The sequence below is a fragment of the Pteronotus mesoamericanus genome, unplaced genomic scaffold (genome assembly GCF_021234165.1).
Source record: "Pteronotus mesoamericanus isolate MK-2021 breed Mesoamerican mustached bat unplaced genomic scaffold, CSHL_Meso_final contig_33, whole genome shotgun sequence".
Taxonomy (NCBI): Eukaryota; Metazoa; Chordata; class Mammalia; order Chiroptera; family Mormoopidae; genus Pteronotus; species Pteronotus mesoamericanus.
The window spans coordinates 389,514-401,654 of NW_026555135.1; the positions used below are offsets into that span (position 1 = coordinate 389,514).

The 12,141-nt window shown below is 45.3% G+C and overlaps 1 protein-coding gene across 8 annotated transcripts in view; it reads right to left on the minus strand.

Moving 5' to 3' along the window:
* The window catches only part of NUMA1 (nuclear mitotic apparatus protein 1), an 83,009-nt gene that overhangs the window by 32,278 nt on the left and 38,590 nt on the right, over window positions 1-12,141 (minus strand). For 6 of the 8 annotated variants that reach the window (XM_054576210.1, XM_054576212.1, XM_054576211.1 and 3 more), the window contains one exon: window positions 2,623-2,696. In XM_054576210.1, coding sequence (XP_054432185.1) covers window positions 2,623-2,664 — 42 coding nt within the window. In that variant the 5' untranslated portion in view covers window positions 2,665-2,696. Of the gene's footprint in view, window positions 1-2,622; window positions 2,697-7,187; window positions 7,351-8,023; window positions 8,127-12,141 lie in introns of those variants that run through there. The other 2 variants (XM_054576213.1, XM_054576209.1) reach the window with 2 other exon arrangements.

A 12,141-nucleotide genomic window follows, 5' to 3' on the forward strand; every position in this document is an offset into this window, starting at 1 on the left:
CATGTGCCCTGCACTGCGAATTGAACCAGCGACCTTTTGGTTCGCAGGCCAGCGCTCAATCCACTGAGCCACACAAGCCAGGGCTAAAAGCTTTTTTTAAAGTGTGAAATATAAAATATGACCTTTCATTGAAGTCTTAAGGACAATATAAGAATACCATCTTTTGACAAATGCTTAATCTAGTTAATCAGGAAAGGCCACTGTAAAGTTTCTAGGGAGATTCTGAATACTCCAGGCCAAGATCCCTTTGTACCTACTAAAAATGAAGAGACTGTCAAGAATTATGCATCCAAAAGCCATCTCCCTTTTGATACCTGCAATGTAGGTGAAATATTCAAGGGCTATAAAAGCTTATTCGCTAACAAGACTGAAAAATCACATCAGTTAGCTGATTTAAAATCACTTAAGGAATCTGGATTCATCTCATACAAATTAAGTCATATTTCAGCAGTAGTTTCTTTCTTAGATATAAAAATGTATTTTCACCCTGGCTGCTGAGGCTCAATAGATTGAGCACCAGTCTGCAAACTGAAAGGTGCAGGTGCATGTAAGAGGCAACCAATCAATGTGATCTCTCACACACCGTTGTTTCTCTCCTTCCCCTTTCTCCCTCCCTTCCCCTCTCTCTAATAATAAATAAATAGAATCTTTAAAAAAATACGTATTTTTTTCCTGTCCATTATTTTGTTCTCAAATGAGAAATCACTGGAAGGTTTAGGAAGTAGAGGAATTCTTTCCTCTCTGGTCAGGGTGTAAAACATGCGAGGGAGGGACCAGCTCATGACACAACTGGAGAAATGGCTCTTAGGCTTTCAGGGTTGCTTAAAGCTGTTGAATCCTCCAGTTCCCTATTTTCTGTAACAACTTACTCATTACGATTACTGGTACAGATTAATTTCAAGCTACAATTTAAGTAAAATATAAATTTATCTTTACATTGTAAATAAATACTGAAAATTTGGAAAAGCAAAAAAACTCCACTCATTCGAGTATTTTAATACATGCATTTAATATTTTGACATATTTCTTTCTAGTCTTTTTTCCCCAGGTCATTTTTTTTACACCACAGCTATAATTCTCACGTGTGTATGTGTGTGCTCTAAACCACTCTTTTCACTAACATAAATATTATTTCATGTTGCTACAGTGTCATAAAATCCACTTTAGCTGCTTAACTTTTGTTTAAATTGAAAAATTCTATGTAACTATATTTTAATATTTTAATGCACGTTCATTGCAATTTTTGGGAAAAGTGCACAAGTATCTGCAATTAAATAAAACTAGTCTTGTGTCTGTTCTTCTCTGTAACAGTAGTAATCACCATAAAAACAAGCCTAGGACCTAAATAAAGAAATAAACTGATCAACTTAAAACAACATGGCTAAAGGATCCCCGATATTCATATAAGCCACTGAATTAGCTCATGGTCCCCCACAACCCAATCAGCTTTTTGGGGAGAATGAAGGGAGGACGAGGAAGAGATATTGTTTCTAATATAGACACAAAACACAGAATTGTAATATAAATACAAAATATACCAAATATAAATATTAAAAACCCATTTTAAACTACAGAACTAAAATTTGTATCTATTTCAGAAAGTGAAAACTAAGAATGCATGTTTTGTACATTAAACACATATCTCCTAACCAGATATTTGACAGTATTTAAGACACTATGAAATTATTAAATCCAACCTACTTTGAAACTAAAATTCATTTCCTTTAAAATAGTCTTTAGTTTTTTTTAAAGTTGGCTCTTTAATTGGCTAATGGATCAGTCAATTGTCAGGGTGACTACTAAAATACCCTGTATGAAACAGCATGCCCAGGCAATATTTTAAGTTTCAAAATGTATTCATTCAGATACGAGGCTAAATGGTTTTGTGTGCATGCTACATATTTTTTACACACATTATCCCAACATCATCATAGTAACCCCAAGTGGTGGTGTTATTTCCGTTTTTAAACCGAAGTGCTGAGAGGCTAAGCAGCTTGCCCTAGGTCACACAGGCCCAAACAACGACCCTAAGCCAGACCGTCTGAATCCAAGGCCCATGCCTGTCATGTCTACGCTCCATAGCGTCTTCGGTTTCTCTCTAAATTCCCAGTGCTCAGGATTATTTTTTTCATCTGCTATTATCTCAGACAGAAAATATATGAAAATACCTAGCAGAAGGGTTCTGGTGAAGTAATCAAGAAGGCAACAGGAGAATAACAGAAGCAGACAAAACATGGTAAAGAGGGAAAGGGGAACCTTGCCCTGCAATTGAAGGGCTTTTAAGACCAAAGTCCCTGCATGTCAGTAAAGTTCAGTACCAACCCTTTCAGTCAGAAAAACACACAGGGAGCAAATGAGGATGAGTTTCCAAGCTACCCTGCAGCAACCCTTCCTGTGACCGAAAGAGAATACATACCTTAGGGAAGACCCTTCTAACCTACACAAGTAGACTATAAATCACTGTCAGCATCAACATCATCGGAAATAATAAAAGTCAAAAATTAAGGGAAAAGGCAAAAAAAAAAAACACCCTGTATTTCCATAGTCGCAGCTCCTAGAAATCTCTCCCACCCCTCCTAAGCTTCCTGGAGAGGTTTAGCAAAGTAGAGGAAGACCACTCACCCAAGAGAGAAGTGCAGCTGCCCGGGTGGCATGGAGCGTCATCTTGGCGATACCAGACCGTCACCCCAATGCACCTAGGACCCAAGAGAAGAACAGTTAATTATATAAGATATCCATGATGAAGGAAGAGGGGGGCAACAGTTCCATTTACGGGTGGCTCTGAATAAATCACTCTTCACGTGGCACTTACTTGACCCACACCATCAAGACACCAAGGGTATATTTAGACAGCAGAGAGTAAACATCAAAATTAACATAAAACGTATTGCTTCAGAGCTGGTAATGAAGAGTCCTGCATTTAATTCAATGCCCACAAGTTCTACACAATCTTCCTGCTTCACAGAAAATACAACATTCAAAGCTGGCCTTCAACCTTGTTTTTTGGGACATGGTACCCTTAAAACATAGATCATGGTTTTCCAGACAGACCAAGATTTGAAAGGCTGATTTCTGGCTCTTTCTGCAGCTACCTAAATTCTACCTAACTAACAATAACCAAGTCCTTGGAAACCTCTCCAAATTCTGAATTTTTGTATCCACCACAGAAATGTTAAAGACATGGTTTAAATGGGGAATCTGGTGAAGCCAAAGCCAATTCTGGCAAAGAGCCTGTAGGGCATTTAATAAAAGATTAGATACTTGTTCTGGTATTCTTACCCACAATTTTCCTTCCCACTGGGAACTGGCCACCTACTTGCCAACCTGCCCAAGAGATCACAGACCTGGTGACTAATTCCCCACACCTCCTAGCACCTCCACAATTCCCGCAAATCTCCATGGGAGCGATCACCGGCCCCCACCCCACCTCCTGCCATAGGTGTTCAGTTTATCACTGCTCTACCAGGAAGAGCATGAGAGGTAAGAGCCACATCACCTATAACTCTCCCCACATATTAGCATCTCCGAGGTACAGGTTCTGTGGAACCAACATTTGCTAACATCTGCCAACCACCCTCTGTATGCAATGTGTTGGGGATAAGAAAACACAATTCTTGTCAATAAGATGTTTAGTGTCTAATAGGGGAAGGGCATACAAAATACGTCAGCCCTTTCTATACAAGTGTACCCTGTTTATCAACCAAACAAAAAATTACTTTCTTATTCTTTACATGTGTTCAACTTGTGCTGGTAGCCAGATGAGAGTACACAACAAAATTACCTGAAATGAGAGACAATGACATGGTCCCTGCCTTTGAGGAGCATACAGTAGAATAAGGAGTGAAATATACATGAAGCATTAATTAATATAAGAAAATAATTAAATGCTAAATATAACTGAATGCTAATTTTAATTGCTTCCTGACCCTGCAAAGTCCAACATGATTCCATCTGTCATGCCAATGTCAGTCTTGGAAAAGAGCCAATTCACCTGGGCTCTGGCAATAGCACTAAAGTGGTTAAGGAAGCTCTCAGGGGAACAGAGACGCTACGGGGCCTACGTGTTCCTCAGTCTTGTATGATTTTCACCCAGGATGGTCTATTCATGGGCACTAACTGCCTAGCTCCCTGGGGCCAAGCAAAGATGAAGGCAGATGGTCTTAATTACTGCACTGCAAAAAGGCTTTTCTGCTGCTTGGCCAGTCTAAAGTTAGAGGGACCACGCTTGGTTCTTGTGGTAAAGGTGGCAATGACCAAATGCCTGACTGGAGCTTCTTTTAAAAAAAAGTCTGAGCTATTCAGGAACGAGGGAATAGGTCTAGATCACCTCCCCCTCTTCCCCACTGCTATCTCTAGACTTGCTTTCCTTTTGCTGAGGCCCAAAACTTCAGTCAAAAATTTTATTTGCAACCGGAGGTAGATCTTGCCCCCTCTGAGAGATTCCACAGCTGTGCTGCTAAAAATGACCTGAGGTTTAACCAACCTCTTCCCTTTATCTCAGAGGCAAAATATACAACCCTTATGTCGTCCCAGGGGAGTCTATCTAAAACTAGTTCCAGCGCTCAGGAAAACTTGTGTCTAAGCCAAATGCCTTCTTTTTGCTCCCCAGAGAGAGAGAACCAGGAGGACTCCACTACTCAACAACAGAAGGAACTACACTACAGAAGGACCCTGTCAGCGCGAAGCCTGCAAAGGGGCACTTTATCAGAGCCAAGACACTGGAGTGAGAACCTTCAGGACAGCCCAGTCAGTCACTCTTCTCGGGATAAACTGGGGTAAAAAATTATTGAAGCTGGTGGCACGGCTAGTCCTCAGCACTGGGACTACAGCTTTAAGAAGACCTTGGCTTGGAACAGGAGGGCTCCCCGCCAGAGCACCATCCTCCCCACCCTCCCCCTGAAATCTGAGGCAGGCCCCACCCAGAAGACCGGGTGATGGTGATGGAAAAACAGATCCCCACAATTGTAGCCTGGAACCATTTCACAGAAGGATCTCCTGAGATCCACCCCAAAGTGATCAAGCAACCCCTGTAGTCCCCAAGGAAAAAAACAAAAAAAAAAAAAAGAAAGAAAGAAAGAAAATCCCGAATGCAGACCCTCTGAAGGCACCTTCATTGTAAACCTACCTGGTGCTTTGCAAAGAAGAGCCCCAAAATCCAAAACAGAGGCATCAGAGAGCTAATTAGGTGTCTGCTCTTTCCTCTGAGCTCAAGAAAGAACCAAGACACAGAAGCAGTTGCCTTATAAACTAAAGGCATTGCATCTTCTCGACACTTTCCAAACTGACATAATGGAAGTTCCTTCACCATCAGGACCAATGCCCCCTCTTCCACATTTACAGAAACCCCTCTGTATGTTTTCAGAGAAGACGTATCAGGACAAGTAGAAACACAAGAGACAGCAGCCACCTGGCATGCACCTTCTCTGGGTCTTAAAGAGTTAAAACCCAGCTATGCTTTCCTACCAGGCTGAAGCTAATGCAAACCACCTGCTCAGATGCAAGGACCAGGACCAGAGGGTCAGGTTGCTGAGCCCTGGGGTCTGTTCTGGAAAAGCTTCAGTTTTAAGGGTTGACCAAATGATAGGCCAAAGGCCAGAGGGTCTGAGTTGTGGCAGCTCTGCTCTCCTTACCCCGCCCCCCCTCCCCCGCCTCTGTGCCAGCTACTTTAGAGACTGCCTCTTAGCCACTAACTGCCTGCCTCAAGATAACACCGAAGTGACCTTTGGTCCCAGAGAACTGCAAAACTGTACTGGTCTCAGCCCATGCCTCCACTGAACGCTAATTCTCTTAGTTGCTAGCTCCCACTCCCAGAATTTCAGGACCCAAAGCCCACACAATCTCCCGCCTCAAAGGGTCCTTTCCCAAGCCCCGCCCCCACTCCACCTCCAGTTCCAAAGGCCCACAGGTTCACACCTCATAAGGGAAATGGCTAACCCATCTGTGTACCCATGCTCAACGGCATGGTTTACCACCACTCATCCTGACAGCCCGCCTGCCTGCAGCCATAAGAATTCCATGCTCTGTACACTCTTCTGTAAAAGATCCTCCCCCCCATGTGGGAGACCCTCACATCTGAAGAGTGAACACCCAGATCTTAGGACTCCTGACTCTGGGAGGGGACAGGTCAGGAGGCACAGGCAATCAGGCACCCACACCTCACCTTGTAGTTTATCCCAGAGAGGCCTAGCAAAAGCTAAACTATGTGGCCATAGGCTAACTCATACAGAGAACAGAATAGGAAATATCTTGCTGGTGTGTATCTTGGCTTGGAGGTGGTTAAAGGCCCAAGTACCAGCAGCTGCAACAGAAGCCAAGGAGGGGAAAAACACAATCCTCTTCAACTCCTGGGCTGGTTCTAAGTGGGCTGTCTCATCCAAGTTCCAGGGGTTTTCTCTGCACTCCTGAGGCTGGGGCGAACCAGCTTGCTCTGGACTCGGCCTCCCCCTCTTCACAGACCAACCCTTCTGAGTAGCCTAGAATTTGGCCCAGAGCTCCAAGGCCCTGGCAAGGAACTAGGGAGGGATTTCAAGGGATATGAAGATTTCCCTGGTTTCTTCAAAAGTGGTTTCCTGATATCTGCCCTTCCCCCCATGCTCTGTAGGGTCCAGACCAGAAGGATGTGGGCAAAAGGGCTGCATACAAACCAGGCCTGGTGCCTACAGCCATATACTGTACACACACGCACACATGCATGCCCGCACACACGCATGCCCGCACACACCCGGCACCCCCTCCAGCCGTTCATCAGCACCTGCCCCCACAGCTATATTCACACACCCTGGTCCCCACCAGCTGAAAAATGAACCTTCTTCACTCCCCACCACTGCGTATACACCAGGCCTCACTTGGGAATGGAGAAGCTCCCCTGAGCTGTCCTACAGCTCTGCGTGCAGGCACACACGCTTTCCCCCACTCTGAACAAAAACGCGCTGACATCTACGAGAGGGGGAAGAAAGCAACCCTTTGCTCTGAAAGGCGCCAACTCCCGGATGTTGGCAAGCTCAGCTCCCAGCGCCTGTTCCTGAGTGTTTACTTGCTCTCCCTCTCCTTTCCCTCCCCTTTAAGGATGGCGCAGGAAAGAGAGGTGAGGGTGAGGGGGGAGCCTCCACCGCACCCCCTCCTCCATGTTTGAACAAAAACCCCCGAGAAAGAGTGAGGAGAAAAGTCTCAGTGCAGGAGGGCCTTACCAGATTCCTAAAGCCAAACGTATTTACAGGTTTTAATCCGCCATTAGCATTTAAATCTTGAAATGAGAGGAGGAAGGGGGGGCTAGTGGAAAGTAACCCCACACACAAAAGAAAAGTTGTTGGTTTTCTTCTCAGTCAGCCTGGCAGGAGCGATCTTCCTGGCTGACAGCCAGAAGTGCGTCACAGCCAGGAGTCTGCTTTCTTTAAAGGCACAGCAAGCTTCCGTGATCTGGGAGCCCCATCTGGGAGCCTCAGAGAAGCAGGGAACTCTCAGCAAGGGGGGAGGGGCGGCAGTCGAGGCAAGGAGGGAGGGGTGCACGGGAGAGGAGGGGCTGTGAAGGCTTGGCCCACAAACAAGAGAATAGGACGCATGGGGAGGCACCAGCCAGCAGACAACACTGACTGCAACAGGGGCAAGAGCCAAGGCAAACTGTGGCAGAAACACACAAAACACACTCACAGGGGCCTGCCTGACAAACCTGATATCACCCGGACACTCCCCCTTTGCTCTCTTAAAACTGCAGTGACAGCCTGTCCATCTCTCTGGCCAGCGACGGAAGGGCAGGCCACAGGCTGCCCTGATGATTAGATCAGCCCCCGCCTGGCGGCAGGCTGGGCAGGGAGGAAGACCCGGGAACAGAGGCTTTGGAGAGCGAGCCAGATGCAGGCCCTTTTAAATGGGGGCAGCTTCCTGCTGGCTCCTGGGCGGGCCATGCCTTTAAGCACACACATGCGGCTCTCACACAAAGCGCCTGCCTCCTTCCGTGGGTGCTGCCTGTCCCGGGACAATGGCCACCCCCAAGCCCATTCCTGGAGGGACTCTCTCCAGCCCATACCTTCTGCATGGCAAAGCCAGGATGCTGCACTCCTCCCCCTCGGCCACCCAAACAAGAAGCCCAGGCAGATTGTGCGCCTGGAGTGCAGGCCTGCGCTGTCCTGTCTGGGTGGCTGCGTGCTATTGTCGACTGTGGAATGGCCGCCAAAATCCCAGCTGTGCTGCCAGGACTTAATCCCATTCCCCTGAGCATTTGTGGGGAGGGGCTGAGGGGCCAACGCACAGGACCTAATGAGGCAGGAACTGGATGGAGCGCCTGAACAGACACAGGCACTGGGACCCATCGGCAGAACCTGCAGGCTCTGCCTCTCCTACATGGCCAAAAACGAAAAGATGTCTGACTTTTTAAAAAACCACAGCGTTTCCACCCACTGAACAATGGCCAGCCCTCACCAACACTACGACAGAAACCCACCAATTAACAGGAGCCCCCTCATCTTTCCTTTGCTTGTACCACAAACATGTAATAAGCACCTACTATGTGCAAGGCACTGTTATCAGACACTGTAGGGAGAATACAAAGATGTATTAAACCCAGTACCTACACTGAGATAGGTTATAATTCCACATGAGATAAGAAATATGATTCAAAAATTATATTTGAAGACAGTACTCCCACACACACACAAAAATTCTAACTAGCTGAGAGTAAGAAAGGACTAAGAAAACAAAGTGATATTTTAATCTGGATCTTAAAACACATAGATAGGATTTCCCCAGACAGAAATGGAGAGAGAAGGGGAATGGAGAAGGGAAAGCCAAGGGGAGGTGTGGGAGAAGGAAACAAATCTGAACGTGAGTTGGAGAATCTTGAACTTTAAGCCAAGAAATCAAATAAAGATTTGAATGGTTTTTTTGTTGTTGTTTTTAACACAGGGATGTGGTACAATGAGAACTGTACTCTGGTATATATAAATAAATGAGACTAGCAGCAGAGAGGTGGGTCAGAAAGCTGCCACAAGAGACAGGAGACAGGTAATGAGGACATGAAGGAGAGTAAGGTAAGAGGGAATGGAAAGAAGGGGAATCAGAGATATTCTAACGACAGGATAAGGGGAAGGAAATGATTAGAAGCAGAGGGAGAAAGTGTAAAGGAGGGAAAGGAGTGAGGGATGGCTAGAAGGACAGAAAGACCATATACAGAATTAAATTAAGTGGAGAGATAATACAGATCATATTAGAACAACAGAAAACAGGTATAATAAATAGCAGCTAATGCTTGCTGAGTGCATACTATGTGCTAGGTACTGTTCTACTAGCCTAATGTGTGAACTCACTAATCTAAAGAATGCCCTTAGTGAAGTAGGTACTATAGTCATTTGACTTTACAGATGATGAAACTGAGCCACAGAGATGAAACAATTTGCCCAAGATTACACAGCTGGCGAATGGCAGAACTCTATACCATTTGCTATGAGACACTGGCAAGTAACCTCTGAGCCTCAGTATCTGTTTGTAAAACAAGGATAAAGATACCTATTTTATAAGGCTGTGATAATGATAAATTCAATACCATCTACAAGGTGCCCAACACAGGCTAGCACATCAGGCAAAAGGAAAGTTAATTTCTTATTTTGGCCCCTTGTCACCAAGGTGTCCAAGCAGAAGTTGGCTCACCATCTGTGAAGGAAGCTAGTGGGGGTGCTCCTCCCTGGAGCAGGAGATTAAGTCCTCAAGATGCTTACTTTCCTTCCATTAGTCTGCCTCTCTGGATTTTACTTAAGATCTAGCTTAAATTTCAACTCCTCAAATATTTCTTAACAGATAACAGTGTCTTTCCTGAGGAAGAGTTAGATTGTGTGGAACTTTCTACACTATATATATCTTTTATATTTGAACTTATTTTTAATAACCATATATTACACACTGATAATCAAAAATGTATGTCTACATTATGCATTTGGCACTTGTACTGCCTTAACTATATATGCATGGACGTCCTGTCTTCACATCTAGAGTGTAAATTCTGCAAGGGCATAATCAGTTCCATCTCTCTCTATGATCCAAGCCCACCCCCTCGATAGCACCTAGTGCACTAGGCCTTCTTGAATCTGTCCTACTGAACTACATTGGGATGGCAGGTTTCTAAATGCAACCTTCTGTCCGCAGGGGATGACTGTGGCGAGTGGGGGAGGACTGTGGGGGGGTCGGAACAAGGCCCACAAGGCCTGCTGCTGCAGAGACCTCGAATGGCCTCTTTTCTCCTCCCAGACCCTGTAACTCACTCCCACGGCACCACGTGCAGTTGCCATAGGTGGAATGGGAAGTTCTTATTCAAAGAAGCATGATAAAAGCAAAGCAAAGGCAAAACAAAAACCAAAGCGTTTACAGAAAAGCAAAATGGTAAACATAATTTAATGGCTGGCACAATCAACATTTCAGAAACCGTATGACATGAAAACAGGAGGCAGGCCTGCTAAAATCTTCCTGGCTTCCTCTGGCACTGAGTCTGCCCAAAAGCCCTCTAGCACATGAAAGAATCGATACCGTCATCTCAAAAGAATACAAGAGGTGCCCCCACTCCTTTGACTCTAAACTCAAGGCAACAGATTCTCACTGTGGAGCCTCAGAGGGGCTGAACTCTCCTCTGGAACCTCTACCAAAACTGCCAAGCTTCTGGGCCTTCTCTTCAGGACAGCGCAAAGAACCTGGCCAGCTTCTCCAGCCTCTCCTCTCTCCCTCCCCCACCGCGGCGCAGCCAACCACTCCCCTCCTGTGGCAGGCAGCAGCCGAACTTCTCCACCCCTCCACCTCCTCCGGGCCTAGCCAGGCAGCAGGCAGGCCACATGGCTCCGGCCTGATTCCACAGGCTCTGCTCATTGTTCCTAAAAGACTGGGATAGAAATGGTAAAACCATTTTTTAAAAGAAAGAGGGTGGGGAAACACGAGGGAGAGGGAGAGAGAGATCAGAGAAAGAGTGAAGGAGTGTAGCGAGGAAGGAACAAAAGAAAAATGACAAATGCCTAAAAATTCCAAATAGTGTTCAGATAGAGGTTGGAGGGGGTTGGTGATAGGTGTGGAACGGAGAGTGTTTCAAAGGGCTGGGGAATATTACATCTCCTGAGCTGGGTGATAGGTGCATGGTTATTTATTATTCTTGTTTAAAATGTAAAATGTGTTATCGTTTTTAATGTACATTACCATTTTTAAAAGTTTAAACAAAAGACTGAGAAAGTCCTGGCCAGGTGGCTCAGCTGGTCGGAGTGTCATCCCATACACCAAAAAGGCTGCAGGTTCGATGTTTTTTTTTTCCTCCCCCCTCCCCCTTTCCTCTCCCACTAAAATCAATAAACATATCCTCCGGTGAGGAGAAAGAAAGGAAGGAAGGGAGGGAGAGAGGGAAGAAGAAAGAAACAACGGCTTCTTGTAAAAAATTTTTTACAAGACTGAGAGAGACAAATTCTCTTGAGATGCCCCAGGAATGGGGTGGTTCTAACACAAATAATTTGCTTGGCATTCAAGGCTCTCCATGACTTGATCTCAGTTTTACTTTCTAGAGTCATGTATGCCCTTACCAAACCCTCCTGCCAGACTGGTCTTCTCACTGTCCTCTCAAGTCCTCTGAACCTCCTCCCTCAGCCTACTAGCCTGGAAGGGAAGCTTCTGCTGTACGGAGCTGTAGGCTAGGGCCCAATGAAAGCTCTCTCTCTGTGCCTACAAGACATCTTGCAGAAAGATGGCAGGAAAAACCCTCTTTTGGATCCAATGCCTTATGTAATGCCTTAATGTCTTTCCTCTGCCACGCGATGTCCTAGCATAATAAATACCTAAAGACTATCAGTCTGGATGGTGTGGCTCAGTGGGCTGGCAGCCAGCCTACAAACCAAAAGGTTGCCAGTTTGATTCCCAGTCAGGGCACATGTCTGGGTTGTAGGCCAGGTCCCCAGTTGGGGACATGCAAGCGCACATCAAGCACATCAATGTTTCCTCTCCCTTTCTTTCTCCCTCTCTTCCCTTCTCACAAAAAAAAAAAAAAAAAAAAAATCTTTCAAAAAGTAAATAAATACCTAAAGACTATCATTATTTTGTTGTTACTGTTGTAATTAATAGCTAACATTTAGTGAGCACTTAGTATACACCAGTTACTAAACATTTGCTTTATTTTATTTAATCCTCATA